The following is an 18,630-nucleotide window of genomic DNA, read 5'->3' as shown; positions in this document are numbered from 1 at the left end:
GTGTGTGTGTGTTGTTGTTGTTGTTGTTGTTGTTTTTCTCTGTTCTCAGAGCGTGGATGTGACTCAGGGTGTAGTCTGAGGTTCAGAGGTGAATCCACGGCTCAGAGTTTAACTGATCAAAAGTTCTGTTTTTGTTTTACTTTTTTTGGGGACAGTTTTTCAAAAATGTAATAAAGAAGAAAAAGAGTTTTATCTTAATGTAACTTATGTAAGACAGGACTAAACCAGAACTGAACCAGGACTAAACCAGAACTGAACCAGGACTGAACCAGGACTAAACCAGGGCTAAACCAGGACTAAACCAGGGCTAAACCAGGACTAAACCAGGTCTAAACTAGGACTAAACCAGGACTAAACCAGGTCTAAACCAGGACTAAACCAGGTCTAAACCAGGACTAAACCAGGACTAAACCAGGTCTAAACTAGGACTAAACCAGGACTAAACCAGGTCTAAACTAGGACTAAACCAGGACTAAACTATGTCTAAACTATAACTAAACCAGGACTAAACCTAAACTAGAACTAAACCAGGTCTAAACCAGGACTAAACCAGGTCTAAACTAGGACTAAACCAGGACTAAACCAGGTCTAAACTAGGACTAAACCAGGACTAAACCAGGTCTGACCGTGGTCTTCTCAGTGCTGCTGTAGGTGCAGACATTGCGCCCTCTACTGGTGTTTTCTTCATAGACAAATTTATGAAAACTTTACCTGAAGATGTGGAGCTGGTCTCATGCTAACGCGCACTTCCTGGTTATTAGCACCTGCTGAAAAGGCTGAGGGTTTATTTTTATCAAAAACAAAAATATACAAATAAAAACTGATAGAAAAAACAATCGATTCAATTGTTTCTGTTCAAAATTCAGCTCAAATCTTTATCAAAATCACCACATTTGAAGTTTTAAGACTCAAAACCTGCACAAAATACTTCTATTTTTTACTCTAAGTACATTTTTAAACAGGTACTTTAATACTTTTACTTAAGTAGATTTTTTCATGTGATACTTTTACTTAAGTAGCAAAATTGAGTACTTTTTCCACCGATTATTATTTTTATACAATATATCTGCACGAGGGCAATTTGCTCAAATAAACTGAAAAAAATAAATAAATTAATTAAATAAATTTTAAAAAATTAATTAAATAAATAAATTAATTAATAATAATAATAATAGTAATAATAATAATTTTAAAAAAACAGGTTGAGCCTGTTGTGCGTTTCACCTCTGCTTCAGTGACGCTGTTTCATGTTTTTGAATGTGTGTGTGTGTGTTTTTAAGTGTGTGTGTGTGTGTTTAAATGTGTGTGTTTTTAAATGTGTGTGTGTGTTTGTGTTTTTAAATGTGTGTGTGTGTTTTTAAATGTGTGTGTGTGTGTGTTTAAATGTGTGTGTTTTTAAATGTGTGTGTGTGTGTGTGTTTGTGTTTTTAAATGTGTGTGTGTGTTTTTAAATGTGTGTGTGTGTGTGTTTAAATGTGTGTGTTTTTAAATGTGTGTGTGTGTGTTTTTAAGTGTGTGTGTGTGTTTGTGTTTTTAAATGTGTGTGTGTGTTTTTAAATGTGTGTGTGTGTTTTTAAATGTGTGTAGCTGGACGTACTTTGTCGTTGCTGCTTCGCCCGTTCCCCTGAAACCCGCAAACGCCGCTTCTGTTTTGGGTGTTTTGACTTCGTGCTTCCTCACTGGTGCCGCCATCGTCATGGTCACAGTCACACAAAGCCCCGCCCCCTCGCCTCACTGTCGTTTGGTCTGTGTTCTACTGTTTTTCTAATTCAAACTCTTCCTCCTCCTCCTCTCTCTCTCTCTGTTTCTCATAATTACTGTGCCTCTTCCTCCTCTTCACTTTTGTACTGGTGGTGTAACAGCGCCCTCTGTGGTCACGTTGTGGTATTACATGACGCGCACTCCTTCACAGAAAGTGTCGAGTTCTGCATGAAACAGTGGAGTTTAGGGCGGCCATGTTTGTGTTTATGATTAAAATGAAAGATTAAATTAATTTATACATCATAAAAATATAAATATAATGAATCCTTTACCAGATCAATAAATGACACTGTTTTTAGAAAAACTCTGGGCACGTTCACATTTACTCACCACATTAAACCTGGATCTAAACCAGGACTAAGACGGGACTAAGACGGGACTAAGACGGGACTAAGACGGGACTAAGACGGGACTAAGACGGGACTAAGACGGGACTAAGACGGGACTAAGACGGGACTAAGACGGGACTAAGACGGGACTAAGACGGGACTAGACCAGGAGTAAGACAGGACCAAAACTACACTAGGACTAGACCAAGAATTAATGGGACTAGAACTAAACCAGGACTATGATGGGACTGGAACTAAACCAGGACTATGACGGGACTAGAACTAAACCAGGACTATGATGGGACTAGAACTAAACCAGGACTATGACGGGACTAGAACTAAACCAGGACTATGACGGGACTAGAACTAAACCAGGACTATGATGGGACTAGAACTAAACCAGGACTATGACGGGACTGGAACTAAACCAGGACTATGATGGGACTAGAACTAAACCAGGACTATGACGGGACTGGAACTAAACCAGGACTATGATGGGACTAGAACTAAACCAGGACTAGACCAGGACTAAGACAGGACCAAAACTGCACTAGGACTAGACCAAGAATTAATGGGACTAGAACTAAACCAGGACTATGATGGGACTAGAACTAAACCAGGACTATGACGGGACTGGAACTAAACCAGGACTATGATGGGACTAGAACTAAACCAGGACTATGACGGGACTGGAACTAAACCAGGACTATGACGGGACTAGAACTAAACCAGAACTAGACCAAGACTAAGACAGGAGTAGAACTAAACCAAGACTAGACCAAGACTAAGACAGGACTAGAACTAAACCAGGACTAGACCAAGACTAAACCAGGAGTAGAACTAAACCAGAACTAGACTAAGCCAGGAGTTGAACTAGACCAGAAGTAAACCAGGACTTAACCAGGACCAGACTGGAACTAGAATAGAACTAAACCAGGACTAGAACTAAATCAGGACTAGACCAAGACTAAACCAATAGTAGGTCTAGACCAGTTTTAAACCAGGACTAAATCGGGGCTGGACGAGAGCTAAACCAGGACTAGACCAGGACTAGACCAGGACTAGACCAGGACTAGACCAGGACTAGACCAGGACAAATGTGAACGTGCCGTAGACGCCACTTTTCTGTCATATATTGATTCAAAATTGCTGTAATCTGACTTTTACCACGACAAAGCCATGAAAACCATTAGCATTAGCATTAGCATTAGCATTATCCGAGCGCTCAGATCCAGACGTGCGCTGTCCCAGGCTGCACTGCCCCGTGTGGAGAACGACGCTCTCTTTTCAGGAGTGCTCTGTGTCTTTTTGGGATTAGCATAAACAATGAACGTCCTCTCGGAAAACTCAAACGGCAACAAACAGTGTCACGCTTTTGTGCGATTAAAACGGGTTTAGCTCCGAGGAAAATGTCCTCTGTCACTGCGGCAACGGAGAGATTAGAAAGTCTGAAGCTGTTTTATTATCATTTCAGTTTTGTTTTTTTTTTGGACGGGTTTGGAGCCAGTGTTCCAGCGTAAATAAATGAGAAATATTCCAATGGTTAATTAGCATACGAGCTAAACTGGGTCATTCGTGTTAGCCAAAAGCACACAGTTAGCACGCAATAAAACCTGCAGATTCAGAACTGTGATTTAGCTGATACTTTTTTTACATTTCAAACTTTATGACGGGGATTTAAAATAGTGTTTTTGTCGTTTTTGTACAAAATACGGAATATTTCAAATTGAACTGGATCATTTATATTATCAAAAACTTATAACGGAACAGTTAGCAAGTTAGCAAGACGCACAACAAAATCTGCACATTAATAACTAGAATTTTACTCCACATCAACGAAACACACACACACACCAGTGCACACACACACACACACACTGGGGGTGAGGGGAGTTAAGTGTCTTGCCCAAGGACACAACGACGGTTCATCTGTGTGAGCTGGAATCGCACCATCAACCTGTGGGTCAGTGGAGAAACGCTCTACTACCTGTTTGGAAATCGGCGGCTAGTAGGACCAAGACTAAACCAGGACGAGACCAGGACTAAACCAGGACTAAACCAGGGCTGAACCAGGACTAAACCAGGTCTAAACCAGGTCTAAACCAGGACTAAACCAGGTCTAAACCAGGTCTAAACCAGGTCTAAACCAGGACTAAACCAGGACCAAATCAAATCTCGACAGTTGGAACAGAACATGTTTAAATCCACTAAATAACACGGGCACTGTCGTCACTTAAACGTTAGAATCTTAACCCTCTCACTGGATGGTTGGCGGTTCAATCCCCACTCCCTCTATTGCATACTGTTGTTGTGTCCTTGGGCAAAACACTTCACCCTGAAGGAATATCCACGTCTGAATGAATACTGTGTAGTTTCATGATGTGATTTGCAAAGTTTACACATATAAAGTCAATAAAAAGTCAGTATTGCATGACGTACAATATAATAATAATTAGTATTGTCACGACGCTAAAATTTCAAAGTTGATTTCGATGCTAACGTAAGCTAAAACGCGAGATAAAACAATTCCAGAAAGGTCCAATTTTATCCAGTTCATGTGACTTTTCCAGTATCGATCCCGTCTCACGTGAATCGCTAGTTTCACTTCTAGTTTTAGCATCGATTAGCCTCTTATTTTCGATACTTTTGACGACTAACAGCAGTTTTCAATATTTCACAACAATTTCAAAACAATAACTTTATTAACACACGGAAACACAACGGAAGTAACGACGTAAAAGTGAAAGTAGTACTGTAAATGCTAAATAACGACGTTGCTGTTTGTTGCCAGGTGAGTTTCGCTGAGGTCGAAAATCAGCATGACTGCCCGATTCTCTCCCTGATCTCCTAACAGTAAATTTTGATGGGATTTTGTCGGACGCAAACTGACGATCTGTTTGTGTATGTTCCGCTGATGTGAGCGTGTGTGCCGCGTTTCACTCCTACGGGTGAAACGACGTAGATAACTAAAACCGCGGTCGCACTTTAGCTTAGGGACCACATGCTAATTGGTAAGTGGCACTTGGTATGCTAGCTAGAGATTGTTTTGCTCTGCTTTACGTTAGCATTTCCAGGTTACGGTTTATGTACGCTAGCATACGATATTCCTTTTTTGGCAGAAGACTTGCGCATTAATAAGCGCTCTGCTGTGAATGCTAACGGAACGTCTAGCTAAAGCTGCACTGTGTAACTTTTCAAGAGGGTTAGCGCACTTGCTAGCCGCCACGTGATAATGTTTTACCGGAAATGTCCCACGATACGGCATTAAACATAGCTGGCCAAACAAAACAAATAAAAAAAACGTGGATTCTCTTACAGATCTGACTTGTAGCTTGCTGCGGTGGTGGTGCTAACCGTTTAATGCTATGCTGTGGAACATTCCTGGCAAAGCATCGACGTCGCCGTGGAGACGAGCTACACAGTGCGACTTTAATCTGAATGAGAAGAAGACTCAATAGTTAAATACGTAAAAATGGCAAAATATGGCTGTTAAGAAACAAAAAAATAGCATTGGTATGTGTTTATCTAATTAGCTTGGTATTAGCTTAGCCGTTTCTTGCTAGTTACCCATTGATACGTGGTCCCTAAGCTAACGTGTGGCCAGATTGTGATTCAAAAACACTGTATTCTGGCTCATGATGTAACTGTGTGTGTGTGTGTGGGTGTTTCCCTTTGCGTCCTGTGTTTTTTTTGCTAAAAACACCAAACCCCACCAAAAGGGACTGCAGAATTCTGAAGAGAACGCCAGGATCTCCATCACCTTCTTCCGTCTGTTCCGCGTGATGAGGCTGGTCAAGCTGCTGTCGCGGGGGGAGGGGATACGGACCCTGCTGTGGACTTTCATCAAATCCTTTCAAGTGAGGGGAGAGCCGGACACTACATGCTACGTGCTACGCTAGGGCTACAGGGCAGACGAGCTAACGGCGGCTAAGCTAGTCTCCTTTCCTCACTTCTTCCCTTTTCTTTTCTAATATATTTCAGTGATTAGATGGATATATGTAAGGAGAAAGACAGGAATGGGCCTTAAACATCACCTATCCCCTATTTATGACGCTAAATCTAACAACAAACAAGGAAAACAGTTGTGCTAGCCAGTATGCTAATAGCCAGTATGCTAACAGCCAGTATGCTAATAGGTGTGAGAGCATTCGTTAGGGCCTGAACCATTATTGCAGCTCATTAGACGTAGCTAACGAACCAAAACTATAAACAAACGTGTGTTAGCTTCAGTGTAGCTAGCTCATCCCTTCAGACAGACATAATGCGGTGTCCAGCAGTAATCTGACCAATTAGCTCTACTACTTTTTATGTTTTAGTTTAGTTTGGACTTTTTCATAGCAAAAAGCTGAAAAATCTAACTTACTTTACAAACAAGTTGGTTAAACAATTTCAAATTTCTGTAAGCGACCCGTTTAGCTAATCTGATTTAGCTTTTTGAATGGCATTTTGCTGTCGCCTAATCGATTGCTATAGTCTGAAAGCTTTAAAATGATCTCAAGGGTTTCTATTTTATCAGAAGACATGTAATAGGATTTAAACTACCGTATTTTCAGGACTATACGTCGCTCTGGAGTATAAGTCCCACTAGCTAAACAATCCATAATAATGAAGAAAAGAAAATATATAAGTCGCACTGGAGTATAAGTTGCATTTTTGTGGGAAGATTATATTAGCATAGACAGAACTGAACACTTGTCTGGTCTGTTAACGCAAAAATATTAACAGTTAATCAGATAAATAAAGCAGAAAAAACAAGCTATAAGTGGCATCTGAGTATAAGTCGCACCTTCTGCTAAACTATTAAAAAAAGTGCGACTTAAGCTTCAGAAAATACTGTCGTTTTTAACCTATTTACTTACTTTTTTGGTCTATTTGACTTCAAACTAACCTCGATGGATTAGCTAACCATCCTAAACGAACCGTAGCCCGTTCAAAATCTTAGTTATAGACATAGTTTAGCGCTAACGTTGATGCTAAGTGTTGCTAACAAAGGGGGAGAGGTGAGGAAACGGGTTCGCTTGGTCGTTTCAGAAAGACGATAGCAGCAGTTTGAGTTTCTGAGGCAGAGAATTCCTTTACAAACTCAGTCCTGAATCCCTTCTTTCTTTACTCTCTTCCTCTCCAAACATCTAACTCCTCTCTCTCTCCATCTCCTTTAGACGTAAGCGCTAGATAAGTCCGAACAGCACTGCACCAAAACATGAAATCATTTGATAGAGAGTCAGATTTACGACACAGTCTGCTCTCTCCCTTGTGTTAGCTGTTAGAACGGCCATTTTGTACGTTTGCAAAGTCTGAAAAGGTTCCCATGTTACGTCTTACTGAAAACACTGTATGATTTACCACTGTTTAGCTTTTTCAGTCTGTTTGCAGGTGCCGTGTTTGCGCCCTCTGCTGGGAGAAAAAAGCAATGACAGCTAAAGCCCGCCGCACACTACAGGATCATTTGCCTGATTTCGGATCCTTTTTACGCAGTTTTTAAGGGGTTCGAGCGACTCTGAGCCGCTCCGTCGTATCGGGAATTTGTAACGGCAAAATATCACCACGGCAACAGCCAATAAAAGAGAACGTCAGGGGCAGACGGAGCGACGGACACAGAGACGGAAGATACAAACTCAGGAAACAGAGGAAATAATTTAAAGACGACTTTATGACTCAGCTCTCGTGAAGATGAGCGTCTCTCCCTCTTCTCCTCTTTCCCTCCTCTCTTCCTCCCTCTTATTCTCCCCCTTTTCCTTTCTCCCTCTCTTTTGCCTCTTTTTCTCTCTCCTCTATCCCCCTTCCTTTCTCCTCCATCCCTCCTTCCTTTCTCTCCTCTCCTTTCCTCTTCTCATCTCTCCCTCCCTCTCTGTCTCTCTCATTCCTTTCTCCTCCCTCTCTCCTCTCTCCCTCCCTTTCTCCCTCCTCTTTCCCTCCTTCTACCCTCCCTACTCTCCTTCGCCTCGCTTTTTTCCTCTCTCCTCTCTCCCTCCTTTTTCCCTCCCTCCCTCCCTCCTTCCCTCCTCTCTTCTTTCCTCTCCCTCCTTTCTCCCTCCCTCCTTCCTTTCTCCCTCTCCTCTTTGCTCTCGTCTCTCCTTTCCTCTCCTCTTCGCTCTCTCTCTCCTCTCTCCCCTCTCTCTCTCCTCTCCTCTCCTCCCCTCTCCTCCTCTTCCTCCTCTCCTCTTTCCCTCCTCCCTCCCTCCCTGCCTCTCTCCTCTTCTCTCCCTTCTCTCTACTCCTTTCTCCCTCTTTCTCCTTTCTCTTTTCCTCTCTCCCCCTCTCTGCCTCCCTCTCCCCTCTCCTCACCCCCTTTCTCCTTCTTTCCTCTTCTCTCCTCTATGCTCCTCCTTCCCCTCTCCTATTATCACTCCTCTCTGTTCTTTGTTACACTTCTTCTTCTTCTTGGAGTCGTTTTCCTGTCGACAGGAAACATCTGACTCCCTCTGCTCTTGACTTTTATCTTGGTGTGTTCCGTCTCTTCGCTGCCATATTTCAGAGTAAATCTCATCCGATTCTCCTCGTGTCTTTAATCTGCGTTTTTTTTGTCGTAAATTTAAAAATCATTTCAGACTGAATCTCCTGTGGTGTGTGGCAAACTTAAGGTTTCACAAATTAATTCAACTTATCTCTCAGGAAACATCAGGACTGTTCACTCTGAGGCTAAGTCTGAATAATTCAATCCTTTATTAAAAACTCTTACTAAAACCTTTCAACGACCCAAGATAGGACCTGATATTAATTCCCTGTGTTTTTAAAAAGAATAATATGGGAACTTTTCATACATTTAGCTCTATATAACATAATTTGATCCTGACGTTGGCCTATTCTTCCAGACACAAGGGAAACATTAGCCAGGAGCTCAGTCGAATTTTAAATACATCCACACAGACTGATTTTCTGGCTAATTCAGAGAGCAGAATGAACATCAGTTTCACTCCTGCGTCAGATGATTTTTCTTTGCCTGTTTTTGGTGTTTGTGCCACGTGGGCGGGGCCTGGTCACTATCAACATCAAATAAACTGTAATTTGCATCGTATTAAATGACATCGTTTGGTTAAAATTATGTGAATTCTGAATATTATTTTAGATTATATATATTCCGAATATTTTGAAATTGATAGACCTGATGTATTTTTTTTGTAGTTTTTTTTTTTCTGTTTGTGTTTTTTTTTTCTTATGTTACTTATATTTAAAGGTGCACTATGTAACTTTTCTGGTAGAGCTGTAACTTGTGTTTGCTGGCTCAATTTCACCGAGATAAATACGTTTAATGACACACTGTGGGACATTTCAGCCAGTGCAATAGCATCTCTGTAGAGACGAGAAGGGAAACAGACTCTCCATCAGAAAAGTTCCGTAGTTTAGCTTTAAATAACTCCTTGTTTACGTTGCCAGACAAGTTAAAATAAGTTAAAAGTCCGACATTACGCAAAAATTAACTTAAAATGTGAACTTTTAATCATGTTCTAACGCCGTTTCCTCATCAAAAACAGACCTGGAGTTGTGTTGTCAAGCTCAAAATGCTCCGTTCCACCTTGTGATGTCATCAAGTGGTAGTTTTCAAGTTAACGAGCCTAAAATGTATCTTCTGTTCCGTCTTTTTCTCACTCAAAATTAGCAAAATAATCCTACTGCATAGAAATAACACACAAATTCTATACATACCGTAACCCCATTAAACCCGGGAATCAAACCTCGGACCTTTCAGTTCTATGGCAGCCTTAACCACTGCTGCACCACCGTGTACTCTGCCATAAAGTGGTAGTTTTCAAGTTATCTCTACTGAACTAAAGGTAAAAATGAGCTGTTAAGTGGCAATTCTAGGACTGAAATGGGAGTTTAAAAACACCGCGGAGCACTTCCTGTATCGCCACTTGATGACATCACAAGGTGGAACGGCGCGTTTCCGGTTTGAGGGAAGAACTCGGCCTAAATCCGCAGGAACAAAACACGACTCTGGGGTCCGTTTGCGACGAAGAAACGGACGTTAAAACGAGCGACAAACGTCTCAAAAAACCAAGATGAATATTCAGAATCCAAATCGTTTTAACTTTTCCGACTTTTATCAAACCGGATTCTCTCGGTTTTTGGCTTAAATCCGTTGGTAATGGCTGGCCCCTCGCCGCTGTGTGAAACGACCAAACCACAGTGAACCGTTCTAACTTGTGCCTCTTCTCTTCAGGCTCTGCCCTACGTAGCTCTTCTTATAGTGATGCTTTTCTTCATATATGCTGTTATTGGGATGCAGGTAAGCTAACCCCCGCGCCGCCCTATCTCGTGTTGGTGTGTTTCCTCTTTTGTAGCTGGCCTCCTTCCTGTGTCTTTCCTCATTGTGAGTCGTGAATATAATTATTTTCTCCAACACTTTTTTACACTTTAGTTTGTGGTGTGTTTTCCGAAAGAGGGGGTATGGCGCGAAATCGGCTTTTTGGAGCGTTTCGCCGTTTGTTTCCTCGACGAAAACGCGCGTTAAGTGGTTTTATATGTCATCTATGCACGTTTGAGTAATCTAGAGATCTCTCCTCGTACGATTTGAACCCTTTAGCTCCTCCCATGCGGCCATTTTTAAATAAATATACGATGTGATGTGCAGTAGTTTCGTTAGCGCTGATTGTGTTGCGATAGCGCTCTGAAGGAGGAGTGACTTAGCACGGAGAGCAAAGTTAGCGGGGACGTCAAAAACAAAATCGAAACTAATAAAATATGTTGTTTTTGGTAAATTTAGATGTCGTTCATACATGTTTGAGTAATCTAGCGATCTCTCCTGGCTCTGAACTGTATGATTCTGCCATTCTAGCGCTCTGAAGGTGGAGTGAATTAGAATGGAGAGCGAAGGAAAATGGAACATTAAAAAATGAAATTGAAACAAATGAAATATGTTGTTTTTGGCAAATTTAGATGTCGTTCGTGCACGTTTGAGTAATCTAGCGATCTCTCCTGGTATGATTTGAACCCTTCCTATAGCGCTCTGAAGGTGGAGTGACTTAGCACGGAGAGCAAAGGAAGGTGGGACGTCAAAAAACAAAATTGAAATGAATTAAACATTTAAATACGTTGTTTTTGGCAAACTTAGATGTCGTCCGTGCACGTTTGAGTAAGCTAGCGATCTCTCCCGGCACTATTCGAACCCTCTTTATGGTTAGCTTTACAATTCTGTCCAATACCTCTAGCGCTCTGAAGGTGGAGTGACTTAGCACGGAGAGCAAACGGACCGGAAACGTCAAAAACAAAACTGAAATGAATCAAACATTTAAATATGTATGTTTATTTTTTAGGCTAATTTAGATGTCGTCCATGCACGTTTGAGTAAGCTAGCGATCTCTCTCGGTACGAATCGAATGCTCCATACAGTTAGCAGTACGTGCTTGTACAAGGCTCCGCCCACAAGCCTACGTCAAGGGGGCAGGGACATCAAAAACGAAACTGAAACGCATTAAACATGTTCACGCGTTGTTTTGGGCGAATTTAGCATTTTCAATAAAAGGAAAACCTGTTGATCTAAATATGTCACGTGTTGGCCGCCGCTAATCCGCCGTAGTAGCGTAATACCTCCTCTTTAAGTGGTTGTTTGGCTTTGAGCTGTTGGTTTTGAATATTACAAAATGAAATGCGTTTCTGTATAATGTTTACGTTTTGTCGTTTTTCTCGTGACTTCCTCGCGTCTCTCTCCAGATGTTTGGTAAAATAGCTCTCCGGGACAACACTCAGATCAACAGGAACAATAATTTCCAGACGTTTCCTCAGGCAGTGCTGCTGTTGTTCAGGTAAGGCCCTTTGCTTTTCAGTTTTGTATTTACACAGCCACATATTGAACGACGGATAAAAGGAAGGTCAAAAGTTTGAACTCCGCCCTGTCCCACGTTTTACTGTGGTTTTCTTGATCGTTTTTGCCTTTGTGAAGAGTCTGGCCATTCAAGCTAACATGCTAGCCGCCGCATTCCAACCAGGAAGTGATCATGGACGCGCTTCCAGCTCCATCTCTCTGTCTCTGCTGCTGTCAGACTCATTTTGGTCTTAATATGAACATTTAAGACCAGGTACAGAGAAAGAGGACAAGAAAGAAAATGAAAAATAAACTCAAAATTAAAAAAATAAACTCAAAATAACAAAAAAAACAAACCTTCAAAATAACAAAAATAATAATAAAAATAACAGAAAAATAAAGAAAAGTTCAACATAAAAATGAAAAAAATAACCTCAAAAAACAAAAAAACTAACATTAAATAAACTTAAAAAATAAACTCAAAAATGAACCCCAGGATCATGTAGAGGGTTAATACGAACATTTAAGACCAAAATGACGAGTCTGAGCAGCAGCAGAGACAGAGAGAGGACAAGAAAGAAAACGAAAAATAAACTCAAAATTAAAAAAAATAACAAACTCAAAATAACAAAAATAATAATAAAAATAACAAAAAAAATTAAGAAAAGTTCAAAAAAAAAAAAAAAAAAAAACCCCTCAAAAAACAAAAAAACTAACATTAAATAAACTTAAAAAATAAACCCCAGGGTCATGTAGAGCGGGTTTATATGAACATTTAAGACCAAAATGACGAGTCTAACAGTAGCAGAGACAGAGGACAAGAAAGAAAATGAAAAATAAATTCAAAATAAAAAAAACTCAAAATAACAAAAAAATAAAAATAACAAAAAATAATAATAAAAATAACACAAAAAAAAGAAAAGCTCAAAATAAAAATGAAAAAAAAACAACAACCCAATAACTCAAAAAAAAAAAATCAACAAACAATAAATAAACTTAAATAATAAACTCAAAAATGAACCCCAGGATCATGTAGAGGGTTAATACAAACATTTAAGACCAAAATGAGTATTTGCAACGCGGCGGCCAGCAGGTTAGCGCTGTTATATAAACAGTCTGATGATGGCGACAGGTCGACTCATGACTCTGAATCGGTTGGAGTCCTCGCCCTCCACCCCAGAGCGAGGCACACGCTGCACACACTCTGTTGTCCCAGTGCCTGTGAGCTCGTGTGCGCCCCCTTGTGTTACAGATGTGCGACGGGCGAGGCGTGGCAGGAGATCATGCTCGCCTGCTCTCGGATGCGTCCGTGTGAAAAGGGCTCCACCCACGAGCACAACAGCACGCATCAGGAGGACTGCGGCAGCCAGTTCGCCATCATCTACTTCGTCAGCTTCTACATGCTCTGTGCCTTTTTAGTGAGTCGCACGGAACACGCAGAACACACGGAACACGCAGAACACACGGAACACACGGCGAACACGGAACACACGGAACACGCTGTTTAACGCTCCGATAGCACACAAAACTGACTCTTATGAGGTTCACGCCATGTTCCAACGCCGTTATCTCCTCAGAAACAGACCTGGAGTTGTGTTTTCTTTATTATTAGTCTGTAATATCTCCAGAGCTCAAAATACTCTGTTCCACCTTGTGATGTCATCAAGTGGGAGTTTTCACATTAACAGCTTCGTTTAAAGAGGAGACAAGAGGAGGAGGGAAGGAGATGGAAGAGGAGACAAGAGGAGGAGAGGAGGAGGAGGAGGAAAGGAGAGGTCACAAGGGGAGGAGAGGAGAAGGAAAGGAGAGGAGACAAGAGGGGGGAGAGGAGGAGAAAAGGAGACAAGAGGAGAAGAGGAGGAGGAAAGACAGAAAGAGGAGACAAGAGGGGGAGGAGGAGGAGGAAAGGAGACAAGAGGAGAAGAGGAGGAGGAAAGGAGAGGAGACGAGAGGAGGAAAGGAGACAGAAAGGAGAGGAGACAAGAGGGGGGAGGAGGAGAAAAGGAGAGGTCACAAGAGGAGGAGAGGAGAAGGAAAGGAGAAGAGACAAGAGGGAGGAGGAGGAGGAAAGAGGGGAGAGGAGCCGAGAGGAGGAGGAAAGGAGACAAGAGGAGAAAGAAAGGAGAGGAGATGAGAGGAGGAAAGGGGACAGAAAGGAGAGGCGACAAGAGGGGGGAGGAGGAGAAAAGGAGAGGTCACAAGAGGAGAGGAGAAGGAAAGGAGAGGAGACAAGAGGGAGGAGGAGGAAAGGAGAGGGGAGAGGAGCCAAGAGGAGGAGGAAAGGAGACAGAAAGGAGAGGAGACAAGAGGAGGAGGAGAGGAGCAGAGACAAAAGTTAACAGCTCCTTTTGGCTTTAGTTCAGTGGCTGAGCAGGTTTGTTCAGGAGCTGAAATGATCCAGATGATTCTATAAATGAAGGTGTGGAGTTTAAAAACACAGTGGAGCACTTCCTGTATCACCACACGATGACATCACAAGGTGGAACAGAGTGTTTTCAGGTTAAATATACAGAGTTTGTGTGTTAAACATGTGCGAATGAAAAAAAAACAACTCCAGGTCTGTTTGTGACGAGAAAAGGACATTAGAACAGATCAGAAAACGGCGTCATCTGAGCCCTTTAATCATGCTAACTATGCTAATGCTAATGCTATTTCCGCCGCAGATTATTAACCTGTTTGTGGCGGTCATCATGGACAACTTCGACTATCTCACTCGTGATTGGTCGATCCTGGGGCCTCATCATCTGGACGAGTTTAAGAGAATCTGGGCTGAATACGACCCGGAGGCTAAGTCAGTTTGACGCAGATTTAAATGGACTTGTTTGTCGATTTAAAGTGAAACTAATCTCGTCGTCGTCTGATTTAGGGGCAGGATTAAACACCTGGATGTAGTGACTTTGCTCCGGAGAATCCAGCCTCCTCTGGGATTTGGAAAACTGTGTCCTCATCGAGTGGCCTGCAAGGTACGAATCCAAACGAACCGACCGCATTTATTTCAGACTTTTATTGTAGGTCCTGAAAGTCCTGATTTAGACTCGGTTTGGTCCCGTTTTAGTCCTGATTTAGTCTTGGTCTAGTCCAGGTTTAGTTTTGTGTTTAGTCTTATTCTACAGAAAGGTTTGAGATTATAATTGATTATGTAAATGGCTCTGTGCATCACTACTTCCTGTTCAGTTTTATCTACTTCCTGTTTAGTTTTATCTACTTCCTGTTTAGTTTTATCTACTTCCTGTTCAGTTTTATCTACTTCCTGTTCAGTTTTATCTACTTCCTGTTCAGTTTTATCTACTTCCTGTTCAGTTTTATTTACTTCCTGTTTAGTTTTATCTACTTCCTGTTCAGGTTTATCTACTTTTCAGTTTTATCTATTTCCTGTTCAGTTTTATCTACTTCCTGTTCAGTTTTATCTACTTCCTGTTCAGTTTTATCTACTTCCTGTTCAGTTTTATCTACTTCCTGTTCAGTTTTATCTACTTCGGCCGTGTCCCAATTCGCCAAACTGGCCTTAGGATCACGATTGGACGTGTGCGTCAAAGGGCAGTTACGTAATTTCCGGCGCGACAAGGGCTGTCCCATTTCAACGCACCGACTGAATGCGCCCGACAAACCTGCCCTTCCCTTTCCACCGTTTCCATGGAGATCGGACGTGGCCGAAGCGTGCATCCTAACACTTCACGCACTTCTATATCCCATCATGCACCGCGACTACGCAAGAAACAGAAGAAAATGGAGTCCGTTGCGCAAAACACGTTCAAATGTTCGTACTGGTTTATCTCATCTACAACAGAGCGACAAGAAACTGTTAAATCTGAATAAAGATCTGTACAGTGTGTTTGATGATTAAAAAGGAGGAGAGTTACATGGAATAAAGGAATGTGCAGTTATTGACAATAAGAGACATTATTATCATGAGAAATTATTATTACAATAAGAAAAATGTAAGAATGTTCGTTTCTGTTATGTCAAAGACCAAGAGAAACATAAAGTCAGAAGAGTTTAATGATCCACACAGGTAATGTGAACAATGAAGCAACGGACTCTGAGGAAAGAACAGAACAGACAGAACAGACAGAACAGACAGAACAGACAGAACAGACAGAACAGACAGAACAGAGTCCTGAGACGGGCACAAAATCTTCATGAGTTCCGGTACATTCCATAGGTCTGCGCCCCCTGGTGGACACGTGTCATTTACTTTCGTGTTAGTAAATCAAGACACTAGTTTGATGTAGCTGCACTGCTAGAAAATCCCTTATAATAATCAGATGAAAAGAACTGGCACGAAATAGAAGGGGAACAGTGCCCTCTACTGTTATTAAAGTGGTGCAGCCACTGGACAAAATACTGAACCATTAAACTGCAATATCCCACTATATGTACAACTAATCAGTGTCTCTGGTTTATAGACTATGCATGTGAAAATGATATTGTTTCCTCTGTCTCTGTTATTACGTTTTCACAAGGTTTATTTTGTTAAAGTTATGAAGTAGCTACAATTGAGAAAAAAATCACCTCAAACGTTATATTTGCCTCTTGATATTCAATCTAAACAGAAAGAAACGGCTGTGACGACGACATCTTGACTTTTCTTCTATTAAATAATAAATCATTAAAAATAACTTACATAATGTGTGTATCGTACGCTCAAAGACAGAGGTGGAAGTGCGGTCCGTGGTGTGGACCTGTCCCACTTCAGCAAGATGGAGACGACACTGAGGAGATGTCGTCGTCACAGCCGTTTGTTTCTGTTTAGATTGAATATCAATAGGCAAATATAACGTTTGAGGTGATTTTTTTCTCAATTGTAGCTACTTCATAACTTAAACAAAATAAACCTTGTGAAAACGTAATAACAGAGACAGAGGTAAAAATATAATATTCACATTCATAGTCTATAAACCAGAGACACTGATTAGTTGTACATAAAGTGGGATATTACAGTTTAATGGTTCAGTATTTTGTCCAGTGGCTGCACCACTTTAATAACAGTAGAGGGCGCTGTTTCCCTTCTGTGCCAGTTCTTTCCATCTGATTATTGTGAGGTATTTTCTATCAGTGCAGCTACATCAAGCTAGTGTCTTGATTTACTAACAATAAGGTAAATGACACGTGTCCACCAGGGGGCGCAGACCTATGGAATGTACCGGAACACATGAAGATTTAGTGCACGTCTCAGGACTCTGTTCTGTCTGTTCTGTCTGTTCTGTCTGTTCTGTCTGTTCTGTCTGTTCTGTCTGTTCTGTCTGTTCTGTCTGTTCTGTCTGTTCTGTCTGTTCTGTCCTTTCCTGAGAGTCCGTTGCTTCATTGTTCACATTACCTGTGTGGATCATTAAACTCTTCTGACTTTGTTTCTCTTGGTCTTTGACACAATAGAAACGAACATTCTTACATTTTTCTTATTGCAGTAATAATTTTTAATGATAATAATGTCTCTTATTGTCAATAACTGCACATTCCTTTATTCCATGTAACTCTCCTCCTTTTTAATCATCAAACACACTGTACAGATCTTTATTCAGATTTAACAGTTTCTTGTCGCTCTGTTGTAGATGAGGTAAACCAGTACGAACATTTGAACATGTTTTGAGCAACGGACTCCATTTTCTTCTCTTTCTTGCGTAGTCGCGGTGCATGATGGGATATAGAAGTGTGTGAAGTGTGCACGGATGCACGCATCGGTTGCGTCCGATCTCCATGGAAACGGTGGAAAGGGGAGGGCAGGTTTGTCGGCCGCATTCAGTCGGGTGCGTTGAAATGGGACAGCCCTTGTCGCGCCGGAAATTACGTAACTGCCCTTCGACGCACACTTCAAATGGTGATTCTAAGGCCAGTTTGGCGAATTGGGACACGGCCTACTTCCTGTTCAGTTTTATCTACTTCCTGTTCAGTTTTATCTACTTCTTATTCAGTTTTTGCAGAATAAAGCTGATATTTATTCACTGAAAAAAGAAAAAAACAGTGGATAGATAGTTGCTGGTGGATATCAGTGTTAAATATTAAACAAATCTTCTCCAGAGACACTTATTCACTTAGAAACAGACATTTTTGTGCCTCAATGCTAACGCTAATGCTAATTTTGCGGCATAATAAATAATAAGACAACACCACAAACTGAAGTATTAAATATAAAAATAACCAGGTCGTCTTTACATTGATTCATCTTAATTTTAACAGTTTTTTTTTATTTAGTTTTATGCTTTTAATAACAGTTAGCATTAGCTTTGAGGCACCGTGGGCTAGCTCGAGTGCTGTTGTGCGCAGAGCTTCTTACCAAATTTGTGGTGTTAAAGTCATTATAAAATATGTTTTTACAATGTTTTATGGAGATTAACAGGAGAAATAATAAAATACGACATAATATCCTTTTTAAAAAGTTATTTCTTTGCGTTGCTACAGTAACAGAGCCAAGGTTCATGGTCGATGATCTGTGTAGTTTTTTTTTAAAGGATCTCTGCATCTGTGAATGAAAAGGTCCTTGGTTTAAAAAGCAGTGTTTTGTAAATGTTTTTATATCTTTTCTTCCCTTGTTATTCCTGAAAATAACAGATTTCTTAAACAAAACTTTACAACTGTTATGTGCAGTGATGGAACGTAACAAAGTACAAGTATTAACCTCCTGAGACCCGGTGTCCTCATCTGTGGACAACACATTTTGGGTTGTTTAGGCCACAGTGCAAATTTTTAGAAGAACAGCAACAAGAACATGTTCAATTTTGAATATTTCTAAGAGTTTAGAATATTTATTTTTTTGTTTATTTTTATTTTATTTTATTATTTAATTATTTTATTTTTATTTGT

The 18,630-nt window shown here is 40.9% G+C and overlaps 1 protein-coding gene across 1 annotated transcript in view; it reads left to right on the top strand.

The window, feature by feature from the left end:
- Positions 1-18,630, top strand: part of cacna1c (calcium channel, voltage-dependent, L type, alpha 1C subunit) — a 316,373-nt gene that overhangs the window by 280,241 nt on the left and 17,502 nt on the right. Inside the window, exons 35-40 of the mRNA XM_055225600.1 lie at positions 5,810-5,947; positions 10,252-10,317; positions 11,742-11,833; positions 13,085-13,250; positions 14,496-14,623; positions 14,699-14,795. Coding sequence (XP_055081575.1) covers positions 5,810-5,947; positions 10,252-10,317; positions 11,742-11,833; positions 13,085-13,250; positions 14,496-14,623; positions 14,699-14,795 — 687 coding nt within the window. The remainder of the gene's footprint in view (positions 1-5,809; positions 5,948-10,251; positions 10,318-11,741; positions 11,834-13,084; positions 13,251-14,495; positions 14,624-14,698; positions 14,796-18,630) is intronic.

This window comes from Periophthalmus magnuspinnatus, chromosome 12, assembly GCF_009829125.3.
Source record: "Periophthalmus magnuspinnatus isolate fPerMag1 chromosome 12, fPerMag1.2.pri, whole genome shotgun sequence".
Taxonomy (NCBI): domain Eukaryota; kingdom Metazoa; phylum Chordata; class Actinopteri; order Gobiiformes; family Gobiidae; genus Periophthalmus; species Periophthalmus magnuspinnatus.
Note: the sequence above shows the minus strand (reverse complement) of the source record. Positions and strands in the feature narration are given on the sequence as shown.